The sequence below is a fragment of the Oncorhynchus kisutch genome, linkage group LG2 (genome assembly GCF_002021735.2).
Source record: "Oncorhynchus kisutch isolate 150728-3 linkage group LG2, Okis_V2, whole genome shotgun sequence".
NCBI lineage: Eukaryota > Metazoa > Chordata > Actinopteri > Salmoniformes > Salmonidae > Oncorhynchus > Oncorhynchus kisutch.
This window is the reverse complement of record NC_034175.2, coordinates 8,056,841-8,078,184: the sequence shown is the minus strand read 5'-3', so window position 1 is coordinate 8,078,184 and position 21,344 is coordinate 8,056,841. Positions and strand designations below refer to the sequence as shown.

The 21,344-nt window shown below is 47.6% G+C and overlaps 1 protein-coding gene across 2 annotated transcripts in view; it reads left to right on the top strand.

Annotated features, from left to right (window-relative positions):
* The first annotated feature begins 766 nt into the window (after positions 1–766).
* Positions 767–21,344, top strand: part of LOC109900803 (basal cell adhesion molecule-like) — a 100,018-nt gene continuing 79,440 nt past the window's right edge. For both annotated transcript variants that reach the window (XM_031802551.1, XM_031802549.1), the window contains exon 1: positions 767–1,027. In XM_031802551.1, the coding sequence (XP_031658411.1) occupies positions 958–1,027 (70 nt within the window). In that variant the 5' untranslated portion in view covers positions 767–957. The remainder of the gene's footprint in view (positions 1,028–21,344) is intronic.

Here is a 21,344-nt window from a genome sequence, read left to right as displayed (position 1 = left end):
GCGTGTAGGCTATGCTGGGCTAGGGAGGCTATTGCGTTTAGGCTATGCTGGGCTAGGGAGGCTATTGTGTTTAGGCTATGCTGGGCTAGGGAGGCTATTGCGTGTAGGCTATGCTGGGCTAGGGAGGCTATTGTGTTTAGGCTATGCTGGGCTAGGGAGGCTATTGCGTGTAGGCTATGCTGGGCTAGGGAGGCTATTGCGTTTAGGCTATGCTCGGCTAGGGAGGCTATTGCGTTTAGGCTATGCTGGGCTAGGGAGGCTATTGTGTGTAGGCTATGCTGGGCTAGGGAGGCTATTGCGTTTAGGCTATAAGAAATTCACAATATGAACAAACTGGATATTTTCTTAATCTTAATCTTATTTCATCCACAGCTGATATTAACTAACAATGTAGTAGGCTGTGTAGTATTGTTCTTATTGTTGGTTAGGAATGAAAATATATATATATATATATATATAATTAGGCTATATTGTTAATGTATTATCTGTAATAACCTAATAATAGATGTTGAAGGCTAAGGAACAAGAAATAGTGGTTGGAGTTGGCAAGAGTTTTTACTTTCCACTTCGGTGTTAATGTTGATTTTGAAAATCAATTTTAACTTATCAAAAACCGCCTACAACGATGCAGGCAGAGTTGAATAGTCAATCAAATCTTTTCAGGGCAACTGAGTTGTAGCGGGAGAGAGAGCGCGAGGGAGAGCGCGAGGGAGGGGCGTGGGTCACCTTTTGTGGAAATACATCAACCAAGACTGCCACCAGCATCAGATTTCTCGCTGTGAGAGAGAGGGGGGGTTAGCGCTCGCTTTATTGAGAGAGACGGAGAGAGAGAGAGATAGAGAGAGAGAGAGAAACAACTCTGGACGACTGAAGACTTGCTGCTGCCACAAACACACAACGACAGAAACACCTAAAGAAAAACAGCTAAATACAACTGTAAAAGTTACAGATAGAGCCATGGACGGGATGGTTACATTTGGACGCGCTTCTCTCCTGTGCACCTTGCTGCTTTGCTTTTCGTTGCAAGGTAAGACACTTCGATTTCACGCGTCCCCGTCTAGTTTATATTAGAAAGTAAATATTGTTTTAGCCCAATGCTGCTCGTTCCTCTTGGCTGGAAGCTATATATGTCTTCATTGCCTGCACCGTTGTTTTATTTTCAACTATCGCAGTGCGTTATATCATAGTAGGCTATGGACTGCGTATCACATTAAAAGTGTTTGAAATGCATTAGTGGGTTATACAACTTTAATGTACCTTGTGCATGTTTTGTTGGCTTTGGCAATTTGTTCTTGTTACCCGCTTTATGTGAAAACAACCTGTTCGTGAGTGCCAGACTGCCAAAATAACAGGTGTAAATCGAGACTGAAACTCTCGGCATTTTTGTCACTAAGCTATTTTTAAATTATTAGAGAAAAAATACTTACATGTAGGCCAACTCTTTGCTGTGCAGCCCATTTTGAACGAAGTGATAAGACCGATCATGTTAAATTCGTGAGATGTTTTAGGGGTTAACCCAGACTGCACTTGCCCTTTGTAGTCGTGTGGGAACCCTCTGCTCGGCAGTGGAGTGCACTTCTGAGCGCACAAATGACTGCAGTAGCCTGTAGCTGAGCCGCAGCCTGTCGCGGCCGGGATGGCCGCTATGTCTGTGATCTATGATCAATGAGTTAGCTGTTCAAAATGCGTCTGATGGGGTGTGGTGCGCCTCGAACTATACAGAGTGTTGTTTAAATGGATTGATATGTGGGCCTTTATGAATTAAATGGATTTAGGGTAGGCCTACTCACAACCTTACCGGTAGGTTGCATAAACCTTATGATGTATTTATAGTTTGCATTATCTGCCCCACATTTGAGCATGGTCTCATGCTTTCAAACGCTATCATTTAGCTTTTCCACTCCACTGTTTTCTTGTCTCTTATGGATACAGAATAAAAAAGTTACTAGGCTACATACATGTTGAGTTATATAACTAACAGGTGCTGTAGGCTGTTTGGCCTTGTAGGGTGGGGCCCATTTGGCCAAGCCTCTCTCTCTCTCTCTACTTATCTATTGCTCTCCCTCACCACTGCCTCTCACTCATCATCTTTTTTTGTTATCTCTCTCTCTCTATCTGCAACTTTCTGTCTCTTTTTTTTTTGTACATCAATATTCCCCCTCTTTATCTCCCCAATCTGAATCTCTGCCTCTCTGAGTTTACTTGGCTGTTGTTCAGCAACAACCCTCCCTCTATCTGCACCCATCCCTCATTTTCTCTGCATCCCTCCCTCTCTCGTGCTCCATCCCTCCCTCTCTCATGCTCCATCCCTCCCTCTCTCATGCTCCATCCCTCCCTCTCTCATGCTCCATCCCTCCCTCTCTCATGCTCCATCCCTCCCTCTCTCATGCTCCATCCCTCCCTCTCTCATGCTCCATCCCTCCCTCTCTCATGCTCCATCCCTCCCTCTCTCATGCTCCATCCCTCCCTCTCTCGTGCTCCATCCCTCCCTCTCTCATGCTCCATCCCTCCCTCTCTCATGCTCCATCCCTCCCTCTCTCATGCTCCATCCCTCCCTCTCTCATGCTCCATCCCTCCCTCTCTCATGCTCCATCCCTCCCTCTCTCGTGCTCCATCCCTCCCTCTCTCCAGCTCCATTCCTCCCTCGCTCTGCACCATCCTTCACTCTCTCATGCTCCATCCCTCCCTCTCTCATGCTCCATCCCTCCCTCTCTCATGCTCCATCCCTCCCTCTCTCATGCTCCATCCCTCCCTCTTTCATGCTCCATCCCTCCCTCTCTCATGCTCCATCCCTCCCTCTCTCGTGCTCCATCCCTCCCTCTCTCGTGCTCCATCCCTTCCTCTCTCCAGCTCCATTCCTCCCTCGCTCTGCACCATCCTTCACTCTCTCGTGCTCCATCCCTCCCTCTCTCCAGCTCCATCCCTTCCTCTCTCCAGCGACCCTCCCTTCTTCCCTTAAACCTCTACCACACCGTTCTCAGATCTCCACTACCCTGTCCTCTCCACCCCTGCTCCTCCTCCCTCCATCCACTCTTCACCTGGTCTTTGAGACAGTTGTTCTCTGGGCTGTGTGGCTGTGGCTGTGTGTATATGAGCCCAGTCTTTCATGATGCCACTGTGTAGACTGTGTGTCTGAGACTAAACAGGTGTCTGTACTAAAAGCCAAAGCCAGCTAATGGAAGGCCTGGTACCTCATGTAGGAGGCTGGACACAGCAGTGGGTGGTGCCTTGATTGTAGCTAAGAGCTCCTGTTCTTAGCTCTTCTAGTCGCCACCCCTGGCCCTTTAGTCTGTACATAGGACATTATGAAACACTGTTGTCCCCACCTCCACGGCAGCCAGTCCAGGTCCAGGACACCCCTGCAGTGGCTGAATAGACCAGCACTCCCATAAACTTTAGTGCAGTACGCCTCTCTCTCACTGTAAAAGGGTACAAGACCACTCCCTCTCCTACTTTTTTTTTGTTTTTTTTGTTTTTAGCCAACCGGCTAATTTTCAACCGCAGTCCCTGGGCAGGTTATTAAAAACAATTACAATATAAACAATAGCAACATAGAACAAGCAAGACATAGCATACAGACAGAGCAACATAGGACAAGCAAGACATAGCATACAGACAGAGCAACATAGGACAAGCAAGACATAGCATACAGACAGAGCAACATAGGACAAGCAAGACGTAGCATACAGACAGAGCAGCATAAAACAAAAAGCAGCAAGACAAAATTCATAAAAGCAACAAAGTGTTTCCACACCTCACAAGCTACAGACAACAGACAACATGGAGTGGCAACACACAGCTAGGGACCATGTTCACAAATCTGATTGACCTTTAGCCATGTCTTCAAGCATTTTGTGAAAGTGTGATATGTGGTGCAGTTATGTGTGTCTGATGGCAGTGTATTCCAGACATGGGAAGCTCTCACAGAGAATGCAGATTTACTAAAGGTGCTTTTCCTTAGGGGAACTATACAGTCACCTCTCATGGCAGACCTTGTGGATCTGCTGCCATATGTCTGGGTTTTCTGTTTAACAAAAATATTGAGTGGAGGGGGAGCCAGGCCATTGAGGATCTTGAATACAAGACATGCGTCGGTGTATTGCACAAGATTTTCCCAACTCAAGAGCTCATGCTTTCTAAGGATGTGACAATGATGATGGCTATTGGGCTTCCTATCAAGCACTTTGAGAGCCTGTTTGTAGACAGACTGAATAGGTTTTAATGTTGTACAGCAAGCTTGGGCCCAACTAGTCAAGCAGTATGTTAAGTGGGGGAGTATCATAGATTTGAAGTACAGTTTTGCTACCTCTGTAGTCAAACAATTTCTTATAAATCGGAAATTAGCTAGGTTGAATTTGGTTATTTGAATTACCTTTTTCACATGCTTTTTAAAAGAGAGGTTGGAATCAAGTATGATGCCAAGGTACTTAAAATCGGATACCACCTGGAGATTCTCCCCTGACACATAGACATCTGGCTCAGTAGCATCTGTTGCCCTCTTTGTGAAGAACATGCAAACAGTTTTTTTCACATTGAGATGCAAACACGAGTCACTGAGCCACTTTGTAACCTGGACCATTACAGTAGTGAGTTCTTGTGCAGCTTGTTGTTTGCTCTTTGCATGCACATATATCACTGTATCATCTGCATACATTTGAACTTCAGACCCAGTACAGACAGAAGGCAGATCATTAATGTACAGGCTGAACAGGAGGGGCCCCAGTATTGACCCTTGGGGGCCTTCATCGAGATGGCGTAGCAGTAGGTCGTCCTGTCCTGTCGTGTCCCTGTATATATCGTTTATTTTTCGTTTTTTTACATATTTTCTCCACATATCTCTTTGAAAACATTTTGCTAAACCCTAAGCTTCCAAATACTCTCCTGCAACCCGACTCACCCAATGTAGCTATTTTTCCTAAAGTATTTATATTTACTTCGGGACCCCTCAACTGAAGCTAGCCAGCTAACCAGCGGGTATGCTAGCGGTCTCCAGCTAACCGGTCATCAGCTAACCTGTAGTTCGGAAAGCTCTCGCCTGTTCGTACAACGCGACTTTAACCAGAGCACAACGGACCTATTTATTTTTCATCCCCGGATTCCCACCGCAAACGGAACATCTTTCAGCTGGATTTTTCAGCAACTAGCTATCTAGCTAAACCGCAACCTCGGATTACTCCTGGCTAGCGTTTCCACCCACTTAGCTTGAAGCTAGCCCGGCCGTAGCACCTGTGCTACTCCTGAGCTACAATACCCGGGCCCACGACCGGTCTACCGATGTCATCGCATGAAGAGGAATAAACAGACTCACCCCATCGCGACGTCCCCCAAAGGCTAACTCTCTAGCCCTCGCTATCTCCCTGCTTGCTAATTCGGCCTGCTAACTGCTAGCTTGTCCAGCTCCGGCCCGCTAACTGCTACCTTGTCTAGCCCGGGCCTACAAACTGTTAGCTTGTTAGCACAGGCCTGCTAACCGCCTGAATCGCCGCGTCTCAAACGCTCACCGGACCCATATTTACTTTCTATCTCTTTTGACTTTTAATTTGTTTATACCTTCCGGAAACCTGCCTCACCCAATGTGATACGGAATCGCTATTATTTTTTATTTATTTTTAGAACACACTCAAGAACCTCCAGAAGCTAACCAGCTAACTAGCTACAAGCTATTTAGTCATTGTTAGTCTTTTTTTAACCTGGATAACACTCGCCAGGCCAGCTTCCCTGCCCCATCCACCGCTGCCCCATGGACACTGATCTCTTGGCTACATAGCTGATGCACGCTGGACTGTCCATTAATCACGGTACTCCATTCTGCTTGTTTGCTCTATCTGTTGGCCCCGTTGCCTAGTCTACGCCATTTTACCTGCTGTTGTTGTGCTAGCTGATTAGCTGTTGTCTCACCTACTGTTTTAGCTAGCTTTCCCAATTCAACACCTGTGATTACTGTATGCCTCGCTGTATGTCTCTCTCAAATGTCAATATGCCTTGTATACTGTTGTTCAGGTTAGTTATCATTGTTTTAGTTCACAATGGAGCCCCTAGTTCCACTATTCACGCCCCTGATAACTCCTTTGTCCCACCTCCCACACATGCGGTGACCTCACCCATTACTACCAGCATGTCCAGAGATACAACCTCCCTCATCATCACCCAGTGCCTGGGCTTACCTCCGCTGTACCCGCACCCCACCATACCCCTGTCTGCGCATTATGCCCTGAATATATTCTACCATGCCCAGAAACCTGCTCCTCTTATTCTCTGTCCCCAATGCTCTAGGCGACCAGTTTTGATAGCCTTTAGCCGCACCCTCATACTACTCCTTCTCTGTTCCGCGGGTGATGTGGAGGTAAACCCAGGCCCTGCATGTCCCCAGGCACCCTCATTTGTTGACTTCTGTGATCGAAAAAGCCTTGGTTTCATGCATGTCAACATCAGAAGCCTCCTCCCTAAGTTTGTTTTACTCATTGCTTTAGCAAACTCTGCTAACCCTGATGTCCTTGCTGTGTCTGAATCCTGGCTCAGGAAGGCCACCAAAAATTCAGAGATTTCCATACCCAACTATAACATCTTCCGTCAAGATAGAACTGCCAAAGGGGGCGGAGTTGCAGTTTACTGCAGAGATAGCCTGCAAAGTAATGTCATACTTTCCAGGTCCATACCCAAACAGTTCGAACTACTAATTTTGAAAATTACTCTCTCCAGAAATAAGTCTCTCACGGTTGCCGCCTGCTACCGACCCCCCTCAGCTCCCAGCTGTGCCCTGGACACCATTTGTGAATTGATCGCCCCCCATCTAGCTTCAGAGTTTGTTCTGTTAGGTGACCTAAACTGGGATATGCTTAACACCTCGCCAGTCCTACAATCTAAGCTAGATGCCCTCAATCTCACACAAATCATCAAGGAACCCACCAGGTACAACCCTAACTCTGTAAACAAGGGCACCCTCATAGACGTCATCCTGACCAACTGGCCCTCCAAATACACCTCCGCTGTCTTCAACCAGGATCTCAGCGATCACTGCCTCATTGCCTGTATCCGCTACGGAGCCGCAGTCAAACGACCACCCCTCATCACTGTCAAACGCTCCCTAAAACACTTCTGTGAGCAGGCCTTTCTAATCGACCTGGCCCGGGTATCCTGGAAGGACATCGACCTCATCCCGTCAGTTGAGGATGCCTGGTCATTCTTTAAAAGTAACTTCCTCACCATTTTAGATAAGCATGCTCCGTTCAAAAAATTCAGAACTAAGAACAGATACAGCCCTTGGTTCACCCCAGACCTGACGGCCCTCGACCAGCACAAAAACATCCTGTGGCGGACTGCAATAGCATCGAATAGTCCCCGTGATATGCAACTGTTCAGGGAAGTCCGGAACCAATACACGCAGTCAGTCAGGAAAGCTAAGGCCAGCTTCTTCAGGCAGAAGTTTGCATCCTGTAGCTCCAACTCCAAAAAGTTCTGGGACACCGTGAAGTCCATGGAGAACAAGAGCACCTCCTCCCAGCTGCCCACTGCACTGAGGCTAGGTAACACGGTCACCACTGATAAATCCATGATTATCGAAAACTTCAATAAGCATTTCTCAACGGCTGGCCATGCCTTCCGCCTGGCTACTTCAACCTCGGCCAACAGCTCCGCCCCCCCCGCAGCTCCTCGCCCAAGCCTCTCCAGGTTCTCCTTTAACCAAATCCAGATAGCAGATGTTCTGAAAGAGCTGCAAAACCTGGACCCGTACAAATCAGCTGGGCTTGACAATCTGGACCCTCTATTTCTGAAACTATCTGCCACCATTGTCGCAACCCCTATTACCAGCCTGTTCAACCTCTCTTTCATATCGTCTGAGATCCCCAAGGATTGGAAAGCTGCCGCAGTCATCCCCCTCTTCAAAGGGGGAGACACCCTGGACCCAAACTGTTACAGACCTATATCCATCCTGCCCTGCCTATCTAAGGTCTTCGAATGCCAAGTCAACAAACAGGTCACTGACCATCTCGAATCCCACCGCACCTTCTCCGCTGTGCAATCTGGTTTCCGAGCCGGTCATGGGTGCACCTCAGCCACACTCAAGGTACTCAACGATATCATAACCGCCATCGATAAAAGACAGTACTGTGCAGCCGTCTTCATCGACCTTGCCAAGGCTTTCGACTCTGTCAATCACCATATTCTTATCGGCAGACTCAGGAGCCTCGGTTTTTCGGATGACTGCCTTGCCTGGTTCACCAATTACTTTGCAGACAGAGTTCAGTGCGTCAAATCGGAGGGCATGCTGTCTGGTCCTCTGGCAGTCTCTATGGGGGTGCCACAGGGTTCAATTCTCGGGCCGACTCTTTTCTCTGTGTATATCAATGATGTTGCTCTTGCTGCGGGCGATTCCCTGATCCACCTCTACGCAGACGACACCATTCTATATACCTTCGGCCCGTCTTTGGACACTGTGCTATCTAACCTCCAAACAAGCTTCAATGCCATACAACACTCCTTCCGTGGCCTCCAACTGCTCTTAAACGCTAGTAAAACCAAATGCATGCTTTTCAACCGGTCGCTGCCTGCACCCGCATGCCCGACTAGCATCACCACCCTGGATGGTTCCGACCTAGAATATGTGGACGTCTATAAGTACCTAGGTGTCTGGCTAGACTGCAAACTCTCCTTCCAGACTCATATCAAACATCTCCAATCGAAAATCAAATCAAGAGTCGGCTTTCTATTCCGCAACAAAGCCTCCTTCACTCACGCCGCCAAGCTTACCCTAGTAAAACTGACTATCCTACCGATCCTCGACTTCGGCGATGTCATCTACAAAATGGCTTCCAACACTCTACTCAGCAAACTGGATGCAGTCTATCACAGTGCCATCCGTTTCGTCACTAAAGCACCTTATACCACCCACCACTGCGACTTGTATGCTCTAGTCGGCTGGCCCTCGCTACATATTCGTCGCCAGACCCACTGGCTCCAGGTCATCTACAAGTCCATGCTAGGTAAAGCTCCGCCTTATCTCAGCTCACTGGTCACGATGGCAACACCCATCCGTAGCACGCGCTCCAGCAGGTGTATCTCACTGATCATCCCTAAAGCCAACACCTCATTTGGCTGCCTTTCGTTCCAGTACTCTGCTGCCTGTGACTGGAACGAATTGCAAAAATCGCTGAAGTTGGAGACTTTTATCTCCCTCACCAACTTCAAACATCAGCTATCTGAGCGGCTAACCGATCGCTGCAGCTGTACATAGTCTATTGGTAAATAGCCCACCCTTTCTCACCTACCTCATCCCCATACTGTTTTTAATTATTTACTTTTCTGCTCTTTTGCACACCAATATCTCTACCTGTACATGACCATCTGATCATTCATCACTCCAGTGTTAATCTGCAAAATTGTAATTATTTGCCTACCTCCTCATGCCTTTTGCACACATTGTATATAGACTCCCCCTTTGGTTTCTACTGTGTTATTGACTTGTTAATTGTTTACTCCATGTGTAACTCTTTGTTGTCTGCTCACACTGCTATGCTTTATCTTGGCCAGGTCGCAGTTGCAAATGAGAACTTGTTCTCAACTAGCCTACCTGGTTAAATAAAGGTTAAATAAAAAATAAATAAAAAATAAATAAAAAATAAATCATAGCTACGAGTGGGCGACAGCTCATTGCTCACTCTTCTACCTTCCCCTCTTCTTACCTCCAACCCGTCCGTCTCTCTCCCTCCCTCCCTCCCCCTGGCTCGTTTGTCTAATAATAGCAGGTTTCTCTGTGGGATACTGTCACACACACACACACACATATCCTGACTCACCACACAACTATAACACGCTACACACACTCACCACAAAGCTATTCCACGGTGCACCAAAAAGGACCACAGGACACATAACACACCCCTGTGGGAGTGTGTGTGACACAAATATGCGGCGCATGACATCCAGATTGTCCCAGGGTGCTTTGCATGCCTGTACCGATGGCGGCGCAATTGATCTGTGACCGGTTGAACCGTACAGGTTGGAAATGTCTCCCTCGGCATACCATTCAATGTCACCCAGAGTTAGAATCATCAACAGCCAAACTTCTAGAACCAAGTCATGCCGGCCAGGGATCGGAAAGATTAGTCAGATTGAGGATTATTTCTGATTAGGAGAGTTAGTTTTTAACTAGTAAATTACTTTCACACCTGTTCTTTGCAATGAGGCGTTTGATGTGTTGGAAGTTCCAGAAGCTTGCCGTCGGGGGAAAACGTGTTTAATGTACGCAGCAGTTGTCTATTGTCATTTGTTGTGTGGGTTTAGATAAACATGGCTGGGTTTTGTTGGTAGAAAGGTGCTTTTGCTTTTCTCACTTCCTAAAAGTGTTCGCTGGTTGTACTGTCTCAGTCTTGCTCTCTTGTGGTGAGAGGGGGTGGGGTTGGGTGAGGAAGGGTGGGGGGGGTCACTAAGGAGAGTAGGGTCAGGTGAGGAAGGATGGGGGGGTCACTGAGAAGGGTGGGGTCAGGTGAGGAAGGGTCGGGGGGTCACTGAGAAGGGTGGCAGAGAGAATTGCTGAGACAGGCCGTCAGCTGAGTTCAAGGTGCTGTAGGAAACTTATTCCCCCAGTCATTTCCCCGTTGACATCAAACACCCCCTCCCGCAGCCATGTGTAATTATTATGGTATTAGAGCAGAGAAATTAAAAGCCTGCCATTTAGCCAGTGGAGATAAAAGCCAGGGAGCTTCTTCAAGATTAAATATCTTTTTTTTTTTTTACAGGGGGTTAGGGGTGCTGATGGTCTTCTAAGTTTGCACACACACACACACACACACACACACACACACACACACACACACACACACACACGAGCCTCTTATTGTGCAACAGCTCTAAACAATGATAGCTAGCACCACCCTGAGTGACAGGTTGATAAGGGAGCTGGTGTCATTTAACCTGGGGGTGTACAGATGTAGGATCTTCTTTTGTTGCTGAGAATTTTCAGGAAATGTGAAGTCGTAGTGTGTTTGAGTTCTAAAAAGGCTTCTAAAGTGTGTAATTTCTACTCTGAAATGTCACACTTAATTTGCCCTCACAAAAAATGTATCAAACCATACAAAAATGTCATTAATTATAATCCACATAAGAATTCCCATTTCCTGTTGCTGCAGGATTGTTTTCCTGCTGTAGCAAACTGGCTCAAATTAAGGTCCTACCTTTGTAGACTGTCCCCAGTCCACCTGGCCGTGCTGCTGCTCCAGTTTCAACTGTTCTGCCTTATTATTATTGGACCATACTGGTCATTTATGAACATTTGAACATCTTGGCCATGTTCTGTTATAATCTCTACCCGGCTCAGCCAGAAGAGGACTGGCCACCCCACATAGCCTGGTTCCTCTCTAGGTTTCTTCCTAGGTTTTGGCCTTTCTAGGGAGTTTTTCCTAGCCACTGTGCTTCTACACCTGCATTGCATGCTGGTTGGGGTTTTAGGCTGGGTTTCTGTACAGCACTTTGAGATATCAGCTGATGTACGAAGGGCTATATAAATACATTTGATTTGATTTGATTTGTAGGTGCAGGAGCACTGGGACTGCTATTAGTTTGGGTGATTCATGCTTCTCCACTGGGTTTGGGTTAGAGGGGAGATAGATGGAGACGGAGCCGAACTCTGAGGTCCTATAGTAATGAGTGGTATTCCTATAGACAGGTTGGGGCTCGTCCTGAGTGTCTGTGCATTCAAACATTGTTTCTCTGGCAGAGAGGGCTGCCTCTTCACAACACAATGGTGTTAATCCAAAAACACACAACACTTTACATTATTGGGCCCCATTCAGCACTCTCTGCTGGGTTCATGTAGACCACATTGGAACAATGAAGCTTTCTGCATAAATCCTCATGATAGTGGATGAGCGTTACTGTGGACGGGGTTTAAGTCGTCCTAACCTTTTCAAATCCAAACTAGTGCTCTTTCTTATCTCTGTGGTTTGTTTTCATGGTGGGAGAAATTCAAACAGTCCAGTTGGTGAATTAATTGGCTGGCTGCCTGGCAGGCAGGCAGGCAACGGTGGTCATCTGGGTATGAAATGACAGGTTTCACGTGGTTAATCCTAGTTTGAAGTCAGTTAGCGGAGGATGTGGTTCACAGAAACACTCCTCAGAGCTTTTCATCCTAATATCATCAAAGATCTTCAAAAAGAGCAGCTAAAGCCATGATTAGAATGCTGAGGTGCAGACACACACACACACACACACACACACACACACACACACACACACACACACACACACACACACACACACACACACACACACACACACACACACACACACACACACTTTAATAGTTAGGATTAACTTGGTCACTGTTCTAATTTCTCTCTTGCCCTATCTCCTGTCTGTCTCTGTCTCACTCCCTCTGTCTCCATCCTCCCTTCTCCTCCCTCACTTCCCTCCCTCACTCTAGCTCACCCTTTTGTTTTGGGTAATGGTGGCTCACTGGAGGGAGTCGTTGGTGTGTATTGATGTTTGTGGTGATTTACTGTGTTGTGTTGACTCTGTTTGGAGCTACTGCCTTTGTGCACAGCCCAGAGAGGATACTGGGAGGAAGGTCCTGCTGTGATGTGTGCGTTGGATAGGGTGCTGAGTGATTGGGGAGAGAGGGAGATAGTGAGAGATATGGAGAGAGATTGAGGAGAGGGAGATAGTGTGAGATATGGAGAGATATTGGGGAGAGAGGGAGATAGTGAGAGATATGGAGAGAAATTGGGGAGAGAGGGAGATGGTGAGAGAGATTGGGGAGAGAGGGAGATAGTGAGAGATATGGAGAGAGATTAGGAAGAGAGGGAGATAGTGAGAGATATGGAGAGAGAGTGAGAGATATGGAGAGAGATAGTGAGAGATATGGAGAGAGATTGGGAAGAGAGGGAGATAGTGAGAGATATGGAGAGAGATTGGGGAGAGAGGGAGATATGGAGAGAGATTGGGGAGAGAGGGAGATAGTGAGAGATATGGAGAGAGGGAGATAGTGAGGGAGATAGTGAGAGATATGGAGAGAGGAAGCTGACTACTAGTGCCTTTGATTTCTCCATGGTTGCTGCTTCAAGGCTGTCTTGTCATTAGGGGCTTCATGGGGTTTTAAGGGGAGGAAGGAAACAGAGAGGGAGAGAGGATGAGAGAGAGAGAGGATGAGCTCAAGGGATGGGACGAGGGGTGATTACAGCTGACTATTGTGTTACTGCAGTTCCAGATTGTATTGGCGTCTCAAGTGAGGAAGATGATAAAGATGATGATGATGATAGTGAAGAGAGGTGGCCGGGGGGTCGTAGGTCATTTCAAGTGCAGCCTTGAAAGGAGAAGCAATGGGGGTTGGGGGGCTGTATTGCAAGAAACATTTAAAATTCAAAAGCTATTCGGGGAGACAAGGTTAAGTGCTGCCGATGCATTTAGTGGGAGTGCAGTAGAAACATGCTGCGCCAAAGAGCCTTCATTCAGGATCCATGGGGCTTTTTAGGCATTCAGCACACACAGAGAGGAGGGTTTGGCTATTAGAGCTACATATAAATATGTGTCAGGCAGAGTGGGAGAGAGAGGAAGGATCATGGCCTACATATTCCATATATTGCACGCTACAACATGGCAACCCCCACTTGTGTTTCTTGGTTAGCAGTTGTTCCTGGGTTGTCCAGACTGAAAGAGGGAGATACACACACACACACAATATATATGCACACACGCACATGCGAAGTCAGAATTCAGGAATACCAATTAGGAAGTCTGTGGAAAACCCCGTGATATGCAGGCTGGATCAGTTTACTGGCAGACAAGAAACCCTAACCCCTCTGGACGCCCCCCGTCTCCCCTGTCTGTCTGCCTGTTCTGAGCTGGGTCTGTCTGCCTGTTCTGAGCTGGGTCTGTCTGCCTGTTCTGAGCTGGGTCTGTCTGCCTGTTCTGAGCTGGGTATGTCTGCCTGTTCTGAGCTGGGTCTTGGGTCTGTCTGCCTGTTCTGAGCTGGGTCTTGGGTCTGTCTGCCTGTTCTGAGCTGGGTCTTGGGTCTGTCTGCCTGTTCTAAGCTGGGTCTTGGGTCTGTCTGCCTGTTCTGAGCTGGGTCTGTCTGCCTGTTCTGAGCTGGGTCTGTCTGCCTGTTCTGAGCTGGGTCTGTCTGCCTGTTCTGAGCTGGCTCTGTCTGCCTGATCTGAGCTGGGTCTGTCTGCCTGTTCTGAGCTGGGTCTGTCTGCCTGTTCTGAGCTGGGTCTGTCTGCCTGTTCTGAGCTGGGTCTGTCTGCCTGTTCTGAGCTGGGTCTGTCTGCCTGTTCTGAGCTGGGTCTGTCTGCCTGTTCTGAGCTGGGTCTGTCTGCCTGTTCTGAGCTGGGTCTTGGGTCTGTCTGCCTGTTCTGAGCTGGGTCTGGATGCCTGTTCTGAGGTGGGTCTTGGGTCTGTCTGCCTGTTCTGAGCTGGGTCTTGGGTCTGTCTGCCTGTTCTGAGGTGGGTCTTGGGTCTGTCTGCCTGTTCTGAGCTGGGTCTTGGGTCCTGTGGGAGCTTCTCAAGCTGTTGCTTCTCAGACGTCAACAGTTGCCTCAACAGCAGTCGAACCCTAACCCTCTCCTCTCCCACCCTGTGTCCTTTCACACCATGCAGCATGCTACAGGCTGAGGACGGAACTAGAGGAAGGCTGCATAGACAGTTAGTGGACCTTGTGTGTTTTGAACGTACCCCTGACCAACGTGGTTGTTTCAGGACTCACATTAGAGCTGTGTTTGGGAGTGGTCTTTACATGGTAGACTAAGGTTTTGGAGAGAGTGTGAGTGGATGTTGGGTGTTTCCCCCCTGACTAACGTGGTTGTTTCAGGACTCACATTAGAGCTGTGTTTGGGAGTGGTCTTTACATGGTAGACTAAGGTTTTGGAGAGCGTGTGAGTGGATGTTGAGTGTTTCCCCCCTGACTAACGTGGTTGTTTCAGGACTCACATTAGAGCTGTGTTTGGGAGTGGTCTTTACATGGTAGACTAAGGTTTAGGAGAGAGTGTGAGTGGATGTTGGGTGTTTGAACGCACCCCTTGCTGAGTGAGTTGTTTGCCCCTCGTCAGTCAGTCAGTGGCAGCCCTGTTAAGCTTAAGGAGTGGTCAACAAATGGTTGTTGTGTAACAGGGGTTCTTTTCAATCTTATCGCCGTTCCATGGAATGTGACAGAGAGTTCACCAGGCTAAAGAGCTGTTTGTGTGTGTGTGTGTGTGTGTGTGTGTGTGTGTGTGTGTGTGTGTGTGTGTGATGCAGGGATTTATTACTATTATTTTTTCTTCTTTCATCTCCAATCTCCAGTTCAATGTTGTCTCATTCTGTTGAAAGAGAACATATACATTCCTCTTTGTGAGACATTTCTCCTGCTTTATAATGTAGTTAATGGTTAGCTGGACATGGTTAACCTCACTGTTTGACAAACCGTGCTATATAAATTATTCACAGAGAGGAGGAGCAGGAGGAGAGATGGGGCAGGAGGAGAGATGGGGCAGGAGGAGAGATGGGGCAGGAGGAGAGATGGAGCAGGAGGAGAGATGGAGCAGGAGGAGAGATGGGGCAGGAGGAGAGGTGGAGCAGGCGGAGAGATGGAGCAGGAGGAGAGGTGGAGTAGGAGGAGAGGTGGAGCAGGAGGAGAGGTGGAGCAGGCGGAGAGATGGAGCAGGAGGAGAGGTGGAGCAGGAAGAGAGATGGAGCAGGAGGAGAGGTGGAACAGGAGGAGAGGTGGAACAGGAGGAGAGGTGGAACAGGAGGAGAGGTGGAGCAGAGGGAGAGGTGGAGCAGGAAGAGAGGTGGAGCAGGAAGAGAGATGGAGCAGGAGGTTAGGTGGAACAGGAGGAGAGGTGGAGCAGGAGGAGAGGTGGAGCAGGAGGTTAGGTGGAACAGGAGGAGAGGTGGAGCAGGAGGAGAGGTGGAACAGGAGGAGAGGTGGAACAGGAGGAGAGGTGGAACAGGAGGAGAGGTGGAGCAGGAGGAGAGGTGGGGCAGGAGGAGAGATGGAGCAGAAGGAGAGGTGGAACAGGAGGAGAGATGGAACAGGAGGAGAGGTGGAACAGGAGGAGAGGTGGAACAGGAGGAGAGGTGTAGCAGGAGGAGAGATGGAGCAGAAGGAGAGGTGGAGCAGGAGGAGAGGTGGAGCAGGGGGAGAGATGGAGCAGGAGGAGAGGTGGAGCAGGAAGAGAGATGGAGCAGGAGGAGAGGTGGAACAGGAGGAGAGGTGGAGCAGGAGGAGAGGTGGAGCAGGAGGAGAGGTGGAGCAGGAGGAGATGTGGAGCAGGAGGAGAGATGGAGCAGGAGGAGTGGTGGAACAGGAGGAGAGGTGGAGCAGGAGGAGAGGTGGAGCAGGAGGAGAGGTGGAGCAGGAGGAGAGGTGGAGCAGGAGGAGAGGTGGAACAGGAGGAGAGGTGGAACAGGAGGAGAGTACTGTACTGTATACATATGTTTTTGTCACTGTGTGTGTGTGTGTGTGTTTGTATCCATATTTCCTAAGTCTGAGTTAAGTTCTCTCTCTGTGAGAAAGGGAGCTTCCTGGTGCGTTAGCTGAGAGTGAAGGTAGTGTAACATCAGGAAACAGATCGTATGTCCACTACAGGGAAGGTACAGTAGTGTAACATCAGGAAACAGATCGTATGTCCACTACAGGGCCAGGCTTGTCATGTGACTGCCCGCAGGATACCCCCTGTCTTTGTTTGTTGGAGGTGTAGTTTACCTCCGCTCCTCTCCCAGGAACGACCACAGCTCCATAGCCCCCTTCTCTCTCCACCATGGCCAATAAAGCCTGTGTGAACTTGACTTTAACAAAGACAGACAGTGGTGGGATAGAGTTACAGAGGAAACAGAGTTAATATCCTCCTCAAGTCACAGCGTGTTCTCTACCTCTCTACCTCTTTACCTATCTCACCTCTCTACCTCTTTACCTATCTCACCTCTCTACCTCTCTACCTATCTCACCTCTCTACCTCTCTACCCCTCTCACCCCTCTCACCTCTCTCACCTCTCTTACCTCTCTCACCTCTCTTACCTCTCTCACCTCTCTCACCTCTCTGTATTTCCCTCACCTCCTCAACCCCTTTCTCTGTCTTACATACAGTACCTTTGAGACTGGGACGGAGGTTCACCTTCCAGCAGGACAATGACCCTAAGCATACTCTAAAGCAACACTCGAGTGGTTTAAGGGGAAACATTTAAATGTCTTGGAATTGCCTAGTCAAAGCCCAGGCCTCAATCTAATTGAGAATCTGTGGTATGATTTAAAGATTGCTGTACACCAGAGGAACCCATCCAACTTGAAGGAGCTGGAGCAGTTTTGCCTTGAAGAATGGGCAAAAATCCCAATGGCTAGATGTGCCAAGCTTATAGAGACATACCCCAAGAGACTTGCAGCTGTAATTGCTGCAAAAGGTGTCTCTACAAAGTATTGACTTTGGGGGGGTGAATGGTTATGCATCGTCAAGATTTCTGTTTTTTGTCTTATTTCTTTTGTTGTTTCACAATAAAAATATATTTTGCATCTTCAAGGTGGTAGGCATGTTGTGTAAATCAAATGATACAACCCCCCCCACCCCCCCAAATCCATGTTAATTCCAGGTTATAAGGCAACAAAATAGGAAAAATGGCAAGGGGGGGAATACTTTCACAAGCCACTGTAAACCCTTCCCCAGATATATGCCTCATTACAATTCTCTCTCAGGGATCTACAGACACTTCCTTAGACTTCATGGAATAGTTTCTGCTCTGACATGCACTATCAACTGTGGGACAGGTCTGTCTCTTTCTAAATCACTTCCAAACAATTGCACTGGCCACAGGTGGACTCCAATCAAGTTGTAGCGACGTCTCAAGGATGATCAGAGGAAATTGGATGCACCTGTGCTCAGTTTGGAGTGTCATTTCTAAGGTGTGTGGATACTCATGTAATTGAGATATTTCTGTTTTTCAATACATTTTCAATAAATGTGCACAAATTTTCTAAAAACATGTTTTAACTTTGTCATTCTGGGGTATGGTGTGTACATGGGTGAGACAAAAATATATAGCATCCACTACAATTCAGACTGTAACACAACAAAATGTCAAGGGGTAGGAATACTTTCATCTACTATTTCACAATCATCTTCCCATCTCTCTCTTATGCTCATTGACCGTTGTCTTTCTCTCTCTTCTATCTGTCTTTCTCTTCATTTACAGTTCAGTTATATGTCTTTCTTACCTTCTCTACCCATTTACAGTGCCTTGCGAAAGTATTCGGCCCCCTTGAACTTTGCGACCTTTTGCCACATTTCGGGCTTCAAACATAAAGATATAAATCTGTATTTTTTGTGAAGAATCAACAACAAGTGGGACACAATCATGAAGTGGAACGACATTTATTGGATATTAAAAACTTTTTTAACAAATCAAAAACTGAAAAATTGGTCATGCAAAATTATTCAGCCCCCTTAAGTTAATACCTTGTAGCGCCACCTTTTGCTGCGATTACAGCTGTAAGTCGCTTGGGGTATGTCTCTATCAGTTTTGCACATCGAGAGACTGACATTTTTTCCCATTCCTCCTTGCAAAACAGCTCGAGCTCAGTGAGGTTGGATGGAGAGCATTTGTGAACAGCAGTTTTCAGTTATTTCCACAGATTCTCGATTGGATTCAGATCTGGACTTTGACTTGGCCATTCTAACACCTGGATATGTTTATTTTTGAACCATTCCATTGTAGATTTTGCTTTATGTTTTGGATCATTGTCTTGTTGGAAGACAAATCTCCGTCCCAGTCTCAGGCCTTTTGCAGACTCCATCAGGTTTTCTTCCAGAATGGTCCTGTATTTGGCTCCATCCATCTTCCCATCAATTTTAACCATCTTCCCTGTCCCTGCTGAAGAAAAGCAGGCCCAAACCATGATGCTGCCACCACCATGTTTGACAGTGGGGATGTTGTGTTCAGGGTGATGAGCTGTGTTGCTTTTACGCCAAACATAACGTTTTGCATTGTTTCCAAAAAGTTCAATTTTGGTTTCATCTGACCAGAGCACCTTCTTCCACATGTTTGGTGTGTCTCCCAGGTGGCTTGTGGCAAACTTTAAACAACACTTTTTATGGATATCTTTAAGAAATGGCTTTCTTCTTGCCACTCTTCCATAAAGGCCAGATTTGTGCAATATACGACTGATTGTTGTCCTATGGACAGAGTCTCCCACCTCAGCTGTAGATCTCTGCAGTTCATCCAGAGTGATCATGGGCCTCTTGGCTGCATCTCTGATCAGTCTTCTCCTTGTATGAGCTGAAAGTTTAGAGGGACGGCCAGGTCTTGGTAGATTTGCAGTGGTCTGATACTCCTTCCATTTCAATATTATCGCTTGCACAGTGCTCCTTGGGATGTTTAAAGCTTGGGAAATCTTTTTGTATCCAAATCCGGCTTTAAACTTCTTCACAACAGTATCTCGGACCTGCCTGGTGTGTTCCTTGTTCTTCATGATGCTCTCTGCGCTTTTAACGGACCTCTGAGACTATCACAGTGCAGATACATTTATACGGAGACTTGATTACACACAGGTGGATTGTATTTATCATCATTAGTCATTTAGGTCAACATTGGATCATTCAGAGATCCTCACTGAACTTCTGGAGAGTGTTTGCTGCACTGAAAGTAAAGGGGCTGAATAATTTTGCACGCCCAATTTTTCAGTTTTTGATTTGTTAAAAAAGTTTGAAATATCCAATAAATGTCGTTCCACTTCATGATTGTGTCCCACTTGTTGTTGATTCTTCACAAAAAAATACAGTTTTATATCTTTATGTTTGAAGCCTGAAATGTGGCAAAAGGTTGCAAAGTTCAAGGGGGCCGAATACTTTCGCAAGGCACTGTACCTCTCACACTCCTCCCTCTTTCTCTCTCTCTGACCCCTCTACCCCTCTGTCCCTCTACCCCTCTGTCCCTCTACCCCTCTACCCCTCATACACTCTGTTACCCCTGTCTATCACACTCCTCCCTCTCTTTCTCTCTCTTTCTCTCACCCCTCTGTCCCTCCTACACTCTGTTACCCCTGTCTATCACACTCCTCTCTCTTTCTCTCTCTCTCAACCCTCTACCCCTCCTACACTCTGTTACCCCTGTCTATCATACTCCTCCCTCTCTTTCTCTTTCTCTCACCCCTCTGTCCCTCCTACACTCTGTTACCCCTGTCTATAATACTCCTCCCTCTCCCTCTCTTTCTCTTTCTCTCACCCCTCTGTCCCTCCTACACTCTGTTACCCCTGTCTATCATACTCCTCCCTCTCCCTCTCTTTCTCTTTCTCTCACCCCTCTGTCCCTCCTACACTCTGTTACCCCTGTCTATCACACTCCTCTCTCTTTCTCTCTCTCTCACCCCCTCTAACCCTCTGTCCCTCCTACACTCTGTTACCCCTGTCTATCACACTCCTCTCTCTTTCTCTCTCTCTCAACCCTCTACCCCTCCTACACTCTGTTACCCCCTGTCTATCATACTCCTCCCTCTCTTTCTCTTTCTCTCACCCCTCTGTCCCTCCTACACTCTGTTACCCCTGTCTATCACACTCCTCTCTCTTTCTCTCTCTCTCACCCCTCTACCCCTCTGTCCCTCCTACACTCTGTTACCCCTGTCTATCACACTCCTCCCTCTCCCTCTCTTTCTCTCACCCCTCTGTCCCTCCTACACTCTGTTACCCCTGTCTATCATACTCCTCCCTCTCTTTCTCTTTCTCTCACCCCTCTGTCCCTCCTACACTCTGTTACCCCTGTCTATCACACTCCTCTCTCTTTCTCTCTCTCTCACCCCTCTACCCCTCTGTCCCTCATACACTCTGTTACCCCTGTCTATCACACTCCTCCCTCTCCCTCTCTTTCTCTCACCCCTCTGTCCCTCCTACACTCTGTTACCCCTGTCTATCACACTCCTCTCTCTTTCTCTCTCTCTCACCCCTCTACCCCTCTGTCCCTCCTACACTCTGTTACCCCTGTCTATCACACTCCTCCCTCTCCCTCTCTTTCTCTTTCTCTCACCCCTCTGTCCCTCCTACACTCTGTTACCCCTGTCTATCACACTCCTCTCCTCCATCTTTCCTGTCCTCCTCTGTCCCTCTCCATCTCTTCTCTATGCCAGAGATAGATCAGAGATGAGTGCCTGGACCGTCTGCTGCTAATCACCACCACAATAGGATCCGCAGCAGGGTGACAGCGGGAGGTCTCAGATCGTGATTTCATTCCTAGTTTGATTGACATTCCCACTAATAACAGTAATTAGGCCGGAAGGGTTTGAAGCGCTGGTGATTCCCACAGATAACACAGTGAACTGACATGTCATTTCTCAATAAGAGTTGGCAGACAGACTGAGCTCTCAATCTATGGCATTTTCTCTCTCTCTCTCTCTC